This window comes from Vigna radiata, chromosome 8 (assembly GCF_000741045.1).
Source record: "Vigna radiata var. radiata cultivar VC1973A chromosome 8, Vradiata_ver6, whole genome shotgun sequence".
Classification (NCBI taxonomy): domain Eukaryota; kingdom Viridiplantae; phylum Streptophyta; class Magnoliopsida; order Fabales; family Fabaceae; genus Vigna; species Vigna radiata.
Window position 1 is genome coordinate 33,544,253 of NC_028358.1, and position 9,770 is coordinate 33,554,022.

At 34.5% G+C, this 9,770-nt stretch overlaps 2 protein-coding genes across 4 annotated transcripts; one reads left to right on the forward strand and one right to left on the reverse strand.

The window, feature by feature from the left end:
• Window positions 1–227: 227 nt before the first annotated feature.
• LOC106772711 (protein PELOTA 1) lies at window positions 228–5,761 on the forward strand. 2 transcript variants are annotated; one of them, XM_014659266.2, is made up of 16 exons: window positions 228–387; window positions 468–550; window positions 648–726; window positions 796–870; window positions 955–1,011; window positions 1,259–1,304; window positions 1,679–1,754; window positions 1,995–2,070; window positions 2,159–2,191; window positions 2,745–2,813; window positions 2,980–3,086; window positions 3,392–3,464; window positions 3,585–3,623; window positions 4,405–4,499; window positions 4,881–4,987; window positions 5,257–5,761. In XM_014659266.2, the coding sequence occupies exons 1-16, from the start codon at window positions 337–339 to the stop codon at window positions 5,328–5,330; spliced, it is 1,140 nt and encodes a 379-aa protein (XP_014514752.1). In that variant the 5' UTR covers window positions 228–336; the 3' UTR covers window positions 5,331–5,761. The 2 variants fall into 2 exon arrangements, with proteins under 2 accessions (XP_014514752.1, XP_022640976.1); XM_022785255.1 differs by having other exon boundaries at window positions 234–376.
• A 376-nt stretch (window positions 5,762–6,137) lies between these two features.
• LOC106769980 lies at window positions 6,138–9,680 on the reverse strand. 2 transcript variants are annotated; one of them, XM_014655802.2, is made up of 6 exons: window positions 9,494–9,680; window positions 8,994–9,097; window positions 7,765–7,842; window positions 7,583–7,654; window positions 7,369–7,469; window positions 6,138–7,206 (listed from the first exon to the last, which is right to left on the reverse strand). In XM_014655802.2, exons 1-6 carry the CDS (start codon window positions 9,515–9,517, stop codon window positions 6,629–6,631), a joined length of 957 nt encoding a protein of 318 aa, XP_014511288.1. In that variant the 5' UTR covers window positions 9,518–9,680; the 3' UTR covers window positions 6,138–6,628. The 2 variants fall into 2 exon arrangements, with proteins under 2 accessions (XP_014511288.1, XP_014511289.1); XM_014655803.2 differs by having other exon boundaries at window positions 7,765–7,837; window positions 9,494–9,679.
• Window positions 9,681–9,770: the final 90 nt, after the last annotated feature.

The following is a 9,770-nucleotide window of genomic DNA, read 5'->3' on the forward strand; positions in this document are numbered from 1 at the left end:
ATATTTGGCAATATTTGAAAAATTTTATATAAGAAAATTAAAAATTTAATAAATTTGAATTGTTCTATCCAAATGAAATATTTCAAAGAATAAATAATTTAAAATAACAGCAATTGAAATATACTATATTTAACTTTTGTTTCAAAAAAATTGAAAAATTTAGTGTGAAAACTAAGGATTTTATAAAATCAAAAAATTTTAATGGAATAGGGAGGTGCAGGCAATAATTAGAGGGGGGCTAGAAGCAACAGCCCGAGCCATGGTTTGGTGACAGTGAGTGGGGGACGTGGAAAAGGGAAGAAAGTGTGGTGTTTAGCGCCGGTGGTATTCACAGCCATGAGGATCGTTCGCAGAGACATCGTTCCTAATGGACCTGGTAGCGTTAAGGTTCAATTCCTATTCTCCACACTTCAGTTTCGTTAGTTCCGTGAAATTTCTTCTTCACGTTTATTCTATGCACTATGCAGATGGTGGCGGTGGATTCCGATGATCTGTGGTTTGCGTATAACTTGATTGCTCCCGGAGACTCTGTCATGGCCGTTACTGTTAGGTGCTATTTTCTCTCAATTCTTGATTTCTTTGATCGCATAAACTGTTTTTCAATTTTCATATTTCTTTCGTTTTCTTGCTTGTTGTAACTGTAATAGGAAAGTTGTTAGAGAAGCCGCTCATGGCGGTCGAGATGCAGAGCGCGTTAAGCTCAAACTGGAAATTAAAGTCGAAGAGGTATTTGTGCTATCATGAGGATTTCTGTTCGGTTTTTCAGGTTGTGTTATTGATTTTGTTTTATACTAGGTTGCTGATTATGATAAAGAAGGTTCTATTCTGCGTGTTCGTGGAAAGAACATTTTAGAGAATGAATATGTCAAGGTAGTGAACCGCGACTGTCATCCAGATTTCTTCTCCAAATTGTTACTTTCGAACTTAAGTTTTCATCTTTGTAACTCGTTGCAGATAGGAGCTTTCCATACTCTAGAACTCGAACTGCAGCGACCGTTTGTGGTCAGAAAGGTATTTTCTCTTGAATCATTGTGCTTCTTGTTACAAATCATTTCGCATTGTTAAACTTGTGCTTCATATGCCTATAAGCCAGGCCTTTTGCTTGTATCTATCACTGTGTCATTATGGTTAGAATAGAAAATGTAACCTAAGAAATGAGAGGTGAGGAATCTTTATGAAAATCACATTGTGATAGTTCGCACCCCACTGGTACCTTTTTGAATCATAATTACTGAATATTATATTCTGCCTCTTGTAGGATGTTTGGGATTCTTTGGCTTTGGAGGTACTACAGCAGGCCTCTGGTACGTAACAAATTATATGAATGTCTCAATTCTTTTATAGATATTTATATTATGGAAATTTTAGCAGCGTAGTCTGTTTGCGTGGAAATTACAAAATATTCTAATTTGAAGAATGAAGATATTACTTTACCTATATTCACTTTATAAAATTGTTGAATTGCTATTTATGGGATGTCTTAAATCTCCTGCACTCCTTGAAGTAGTTGTTTCAGAAAAATGGTGGAAAGAATGAAATAAATTATTCATATAGAACCAGACATGTTTTTCAAGCAAACAAAGGGTTAACAATCCTCATTTGGTCATTTGTTGTCTGACTGTTGGTGTAAAACTTAGTAATCGAAACTGTGAATGAAAATCCCATGCATATTTTGCAGATCCTGGTGCAAGTGCTGATCTAGCTGTGGTGTTGATGCAAGAAGGATTAGCTCATATCCTCCTTGTTGGTAGAAGGTTGGCTATAAGTTTACTAGGTTTCATTTATATGTATTACTTATAATAGCATTTTATCCATAAGATAATTTGCTCACACTCATTAAACTTGGTCACTGTTAATTTTGTTTTGATTTCTGTGGGTAACCACAAACACTGGAATTTAAATGCACGTTCTGCTTGTTGATACTCTAGTTTATGTTTTCCATGTAATTGTGTCATTGCAATGAAATGATTTATCTTATTAATCCAATAAAACAGTATGACTGTTACTCGATCGCGGATAGAAACATCTATTCCTCGCAAGCATGGGCCTGCAATTGCTGGTTATGAGAAAGTAAGATCTATCACCCTATTGGAAGATGTCAGCGAATGAATTATATAACTTGAGTGATACAATTCTAAAGCATCCCTCCTTTTTGTAGGCTTTGGATAAGTTCTTCGAGAATGTTATGCAGGTAAATAAGGACTTAAATTTCTTATCTTTAGCATTTATTCTCATTAGTGATACATATTCCATATTAAAAAATTGAAATGGATTTACTATGATTTATACAAAAAAAAAAAATCAATTAAGGGTGTTTTTGAAATTAAAGCTAATGATATAATGCGAATTCAAAGGCCCATCAAAGCTCTATCACCTGATTTTTGTTATGTTATATATGTGTAGCTAGTTTTGAATCGGTGTTCTTCATTAATTGACTTGTAGCCACTTCCTTTCCCTGAGCAATATGAGATGCTCACGGTAATAATATCATACCCGTGTACCAAATATGGGCATCTTGTTGGATAATATTAGATGCCTGGATGAGAATGCCAGTTATCAAATATCTCCTTATTGTATGAATAAATGTATTTTATATGTTTCTTTACTCTTGCTTAAGAGGACATATTATCATGATCTTTTGCCCTAGTCTTTCTTTCTTATCTTTAATCATATATATTTTACATTCAACAAAAAGTGTAAAAGGGGCATTGACAAATCTACTGGAATTCTACGAATCTGTTTAGGCTTTCTTGAAACATATTGATTTCAACGTGGTTCGTTGTGCTGTAATTGCAAGTCCGGGATTTACAAAGGTGAGCAATTATTTCCTGTTTGCTTTATTTGGGCTTCATTCGTGGTGAATATTTACAAATTTGATTGTGTGTTTGCATGTACTATCATTAATAGTATAAAATCATCTTTAGTGGTTTTTGCTTGCTTAAGTGAAGACAGGATTTTGAAATTCTGTTTCTGTTTCAGGATCAGTTTCATCGTCACTTATTTTTGGAGGCAGAACGAAGACAGTTGCGACCTATTATTGAAAACAAATCACGCATCATTCTTGTGCATACAACTTCAGGATACAAGTATGGTTGCTTTCTTTATTTGCATATTTTCTTACTTTTTCAGTATGCTACAAAAGCTTCATATGGTAACTAGAATTAACATGAACACGTGAAGATTGTTGTGCTTGCTGATCAATTAACAGTGGCTTAACTTGCTTAATCTTTCTCCTGTGTAATATTCTTATGTGTATTGACTAAAAAATATGGCTGCAAACCTAGAGTAACTGACTTTTATTTTAAGGATTAACTTTTAAGTTCCATTGCTTGTGGGAACTGTTGTATTTTCTTTCTCTTATCTCTTTAGCCTAATTATTTATTATCTGTAGGCATAGTTTAAGGGAGGTTTTGGATGCTCCAAATGTCATGAATTTGATAAAAGATACTAAAGCAGCACAAGAGGTACCATCAAAACCGATATCTTTTACCTTTCTCTTTGGCACTACTGAAAAAATTCCGTATTATGTTTACTTATTTTATATTGAGTGTGGGTTAAGCTTTTATTTCTTTGTTTTCTTTCAGGTTCGAGTTATGAAGGATTTCTTCAACATGCTTTCAAATGTCAGGTTTTATTTTGAGATGCATTTGTTGACCTTGCCTATTTTTATGATTAGAATGCCATTTCTTATTTTTTAATTTCTTTTAGAATTAGTTCAACTTAAAAATTATGATAGAGTTAAAGACACTAAGTTTAGGTGGATCAATAAGGTCTTTGGTTGACTTCTATTTGCTCATAATCATATACCCAAAAGAGAAGTATTGATCTTTTATACGGTTGCATGACAAATTGATCTAATAATGACTTTTAGTTAGATGCTTACTTTATTGAATTGCATGAGAAGCACATCTTCCATCAAATTAGCTTTCTGTTTTTCATTTTAAGATTTTTTATTAGTTGTTTAAAATTCAAATAACATCATACTTTTATCGAAAGTAAAAGTTATCTCAATTATATTGTACTAATACTTTCGCCTTATTATACTTCTTACATAATGATTAGTATTTGTTGAACCCAATCGAGAGTTACCAATGTAACTGGGTGGATGCTGGGTAAGCTAAAAAAATCATGTTCCAGAGGATTTATCATGGGAAACCATTATTTTTCTGTCTGTTCTACAAAAGTACATTTTTTTTTTCTTTTTCTTGTGCACAATCAAGCATTAAAAATCTGGTTTAGAGTGAGAATAAAAAAATCTAAAGGAAGTATCACCTTAGCATAAAAGGAGTACTCATGTTTCTCCCTTGAATTATTGTCTCTTCAAAGCTGTAGAAACAGCTTACCTAAATTTGGCATTTTCAGAAATATAGGAAATCCTGATTGAGTGTGTTTGATGTGGAACAGGATCCATCGCGCGCATGTTATGGAATGAAACATGTTGAGGTTGCCAATGAACGCCTAGCTGTACAAACTCTTCTCATCACAGATGATCTTTTCAGGTTTGCATGATATAATCGTAAAATATTCTTAAATGAAAGACAACATGCGGGATTGTTCTATCAGATTCATACTTTGGCTTCCTGCGTCCTTTTTCTTCTTGTTTGTTTTATTTTAACCGTGTATCTTATGTATCTCTTTGTTCATCCTTGAAACTGGTTTAGATCAAACTTCTTTGCTAACTGCCTTTTACATCAGGTTTTGTTTTATAGAAAGATATTTTGGTTTTTACTTTTGAGCCCGTATAGCATCGTCACTTAACTTTATCTTTGCATTTTCTTTAGCATCCTATTTGTTAACTTGGGATTTGGAATTTAACCCTGAAAATTCTCCGTTTGATGTTGCGATGGAGTTGTGTCTTCACTATCTGCTTTTGGTTATAGGAATTCAGATATAACAACAAGACAAAAGTTTGTTAACTTGGTCAACTCTGTTAAAGATTCAGGAGGATCAGTCCATGTATTTTCATCCATGCATGTCTCTGGAGAGCGTAAGTTTTACTAATTTCATTCTTTAACTGTTTTACAATATTATTGATCCTAGAAATTCATTGACTGAGAATGGTGAACAACTATTGAAAAAGAAGGTAAAAGTAATAAGATCAAAATATATAAACTAAAACGTTATGCCTTTCTTTCTTCCCCCTTTTGTTATTTAGAGCTGCTTCAGGAAATAAATGAAATTTCTGCACAAAATATTTTATGTTCTAATTTCCTGTCTGTTTGAAATTGAATATGTCAACTCTATATTACTGGACAGAACTAGCCCAGATAAGTGGCATTGCTGCAATTCTTCGGTTTCCTCTCCCAGATCTTGAAGACATTGAGATGTGAAGGACAATGTTGGTCAAGCATGTTAGTGTTGGCCATGGCTCCTCTCTGTTTTATTATACTGGACTAGTGTTGCAACAGTCCCTGAGTACTCCCTGCGGATTTCTGGATAATTGATCGAGGAATTTGTACTATAAACGACAATGCCAATTAATAGTTGCAAGTCATGTATCACCCAGTGGTCCATATTTTTGGGTGAATTCCTTTGTCATTGGTCTTTGTATTGAAAATTGATACTTTCCAATTTCTCATCATGTATATGAATCTGTTGAGTAATTATGATTGTAAACAGTCCTGTAATCCCTAGCTAAAGGGGTTAATTGTTGATGTTCAAATGCTAAAAGCTATGGAGTTAGCAAATTGGTTTAGGAGAACCGAGTTTTTCTGGAGATTGTGGCAACCGTGCAACTGTCTAAACTAATAGTTGGCTAATATATTGTTTATTGGAAATGAATGTTTATAATTTTCTTTTAAATCCTTTTTGTGTATTTTTTAAAATTAATATTTAATAGTTGGTCATTAATATTTTTTAAAATTAATAATTAATAGTTGGCTAATAATTTTTTTTTTAAATCCTGTTTTGCAAACATGTATAAATTATATTTTTTGAAGAAAACTACTAACTTAGCGTTTGAAAGAAGTAGTCCCGTGAACTTCCCTGAAAGCTGCTCTACTGCTATAAACTTTTTTTTTTTGTATTTTATAAAAACTTCTGGAAAAAATTGAAAATATTTTCTAAAATCAAAAAGCCACCAGTGAATGACAGTTGTCACCGTATATAAGGGTAACGATGAAGAAATTTGGAATTTCTAAGCATGACAGATTAAATTTAGGATTTTAATTTTCAATATTATATACATAAGACCCTCCATGATAGGGGAAATTAAGCATTGCACCCTGGCCCTGGGAACAGCCATAATGAAAACCATCACATTGACAGAACAAACTAAACACAGTATGAAACTAGAACTGCATGTCTAACAACATATAGCTGACGAACCAAAACACCATAGCCTGTTCATTCATCTTCGAACATAACCAAAAGAGGTTACACTTGATTCTGGATAGTGCCCTTTGACTTGGCTGCTAGGGAAGTTGTTACTCCAGCAGCAGTCACAGAAGAGCTATGCAACCAACATAATACTACGATAGTCATTTGCATGTATCTCCTGAGTAAAGAAAGCTCATTACTCATCTTCGTGACTGTGATTGAAATTTGAAACCGGGGGAGCACCTATTAAGAGGCCCATTTGGGGCAACAGAATATCATTCTGTTCTAAATATACCACAACCTTCTCAGCTTAATTCTTTTTTATTTCTCCACTTCTATTTCTAGGAACTGAACCATCCTTCCCAGATTGCACTCCTAAAGCATGTGCAAACATTCTCTTTGCAGCTCCCAAGTGCTCCTTTTTCATGTAGTCTTTATTTACAGTTTGCCCTTGTGTTGTATCTTGAGAGAACAGAGGCAACTCTTCGTGAACTGGTGTTTGATCATTCCTTTTATTATGTGAGGATGCATTAGAACTGCTACTGTTTCTTATTCTGTTTGGATTCCTTCTTAGGCATAAAATCTCTTCAGAATCTTTCGTGAGATTGGACACTTCACAGTTCTTATCTTGAACATTCAATTCATCTTTGAGGCTTCCATCATTTATACTGTCGCTAACCAAGCCATTCTGATTCTTTGTATGAATTCTTTGACCCAGTGCATGAGCAATCATTCTGCGGGCAACCACAGGCACACTCCGAGGTTTTTGTTCACCAGGCTCTTTTACCTCTTCCAACTTCATAGAGAAAATTCGCTCACGAGCAACTAAATAAGCTGCTTTCCTCTCCTCCAATGACTTTGAAAAGGATGCTTTGTTTGTCTGCGAGACTGAAATATGCATCACACAGATTAAGGCTACCTAACCCGAACAGGAACCCACATCATAGAAAAAATCCAACTTACTGATGATGGTAGATTCTACAGGTAGGTTAATAGTGTATATGATGTGCTACGGTAGCTGCTGATCTAAGAATCAGCAGCATTCATTACCTGAAGAGGCTTCGCTTCTCCTTAGTATTTGGTGGGAAGTAACCAAAGATTGAGGTTCGTCATCATACTTCCATAGGATATCACTAACAAGGATTGGAGGTCTGCAATCCACCCAACAGAGTTTATTTCACAAAAAAGAAGACATAAAACAAAGTAATCCAAATTTTGCTTGATATAAGAATAGCAATAGAAAAACAAAAGCAAGTTCATTTACATGGACGTATCTGGACATCTCTCCAGAATCAAATGACGGTCATCTCCTTCACCAACAGATCCATGTGCAAACCTGGCACCAATTATAAAGCTATCAAATGAAAAGAAAAATAGACCCAGAATCAAAATGAAACCAGAAAGGAATTTTGAAATCCACTAAACTAAAGTTCAGGAGAAAAATACCCAAATATCTCAGCAAGGCGATGCAAGAGAAGTCGGTTGTAGGAGTTCATTGGCTCCAATTCCAAGATCCCGTCTGAACTATAGTCAATAAAAACAGATATTAAGAAGCATATTAGATAAACCAGTTTACCAGCGAAAGATAAACTTCATTGTAAAACAACTATTTAGCACACCATGCATATTCTTAAATGCCACAAAAACTAGCCATGGTTAGATGCCATAAATGACTGACAAAGCTTTAAAAGCTATTCTACAAAATCCCATTTACACATTAATCAACACACATTAAGACCTTAAGACTATTAATATTGCAAGAAAACTTGAAATGCACTGTATCAAATAGCAGATAGCAAAGCATACAAACAGCAAAAGGCGCAGTGGTTGAAATATAACACACACACACACAAATATAACAGTGGCATATTATAAAGTATTATCCTACATGCAAATAAATCTTGAGAGACTGAAACAGTCTTGTCTAATCTAAAACTCAAAAAGGCCAAGTGAATAAACATTAAATAGAATAAAGAAGAGACCATGTGAGGAAATATGGAAGTGTTTTAAATGGTCCCGTGATACGTTGCATGTAAGATTGCTAAAGTATTGTGAGTCAATTTAAGAATCAGGTTCAAACCTATATAGCCTTCTCCTATGATTAACGCAAACCAAACCCAGCCCCCTTTGATTTCATTTATCCAAACTCAAGCACATAGAGCTCTCAAAATCGCTTGCAGAACAAGATCCACCTCTGCCTCCATGGACTCCAGCTTTCAGAAAAAGCTGAAAACCTGGCCAACTCCACAGATTACACCAACCCATAACACAATATCTATGACACAACATGCAGCCATAAAACACGACCTTGATGATGTTTTCTGCAAGCTCCACAATATAACAGTGTTGTGATTGTGTTTTCCCTGAAATCTGTGATGCAACAGTGCTTCTCCAATTTTAATAACACTAATTGAAACAATGTATTCTCTCATTTCTAACACACATTGCGTTCTTCTTTTAGGGGCCATAAGTACATACACACGAGAAACATGAAGAAAAACAAAAAATTGTTTAGAATCATTCCCTGACCCTTCCATTGAAACAATTTGAAGGGATCCAACGAGTCTTCAAATTTGTCTTTGAACCATCTTTTAAGACAGGTAAAACATGAATTTAACTATACCTGGGGCTAATACTCAAGTTAAACACCACTCAAATTATCGAATAAATGTTACCTAGTGTGGTCATCCTGAAGAAAGTTAACCAAGACTTCTTCCATTGTGAGAACTAGATGTTTGCAAGAAAGATTGTCCTTGACAAGAAAAGCCAACTCCTCAACCTGATATACAAAAGCATCAATCAGTACTAAGAATCATTTAAACCTTTAAACACAGCAAGGTAAGTCCTTCTTAAGAGTCGATACTTAGCGCCATGCCAGTTCAAATAACACAAAGGCCAAGCAAAATCATCAGATACGCATGATATTATACTGAAACCAAACAAAGCAGAAATTGTCCTTAAAAACCCCTCAATTAACATTGGGAAAGAAAGAGGAACAACCTTTGTCATAAAACATATCCTAGGGTTCAGAAATTTCTAACTTCAATGCAAATTGCTACGCCCTTAAAAACATAATAACCATGAAAAGGGTAGCGCAAGACAGCACAAAATTTCATTGAGTACCATCCATTATATCAGTGCAGAGAGAACAAGAAAGAGAAACCTAGAAACATACCATGGCGAATTGAGTCATACTCATGTTGAAGGAATTGAGAAAGTCAAAAGGCTTTAGGGTTTAGGGTTCCCAATTACAAAAATTTGAAATATCCTACTCTTCACTTCAGCTTCAGATTTGTTCAATCGATGGAAGTTGCTGTCTTCCTTTTTTTCTTTTATCAGCACTTTCTTCTTCTTTTTTTTTTTTTTATCTTAAATGTTATTATACTCTTAGTTTTACATTCCCCTGCTATAATTTAAAACCGGAAAAATTATGTTTTGAGAAAAGATAAAAT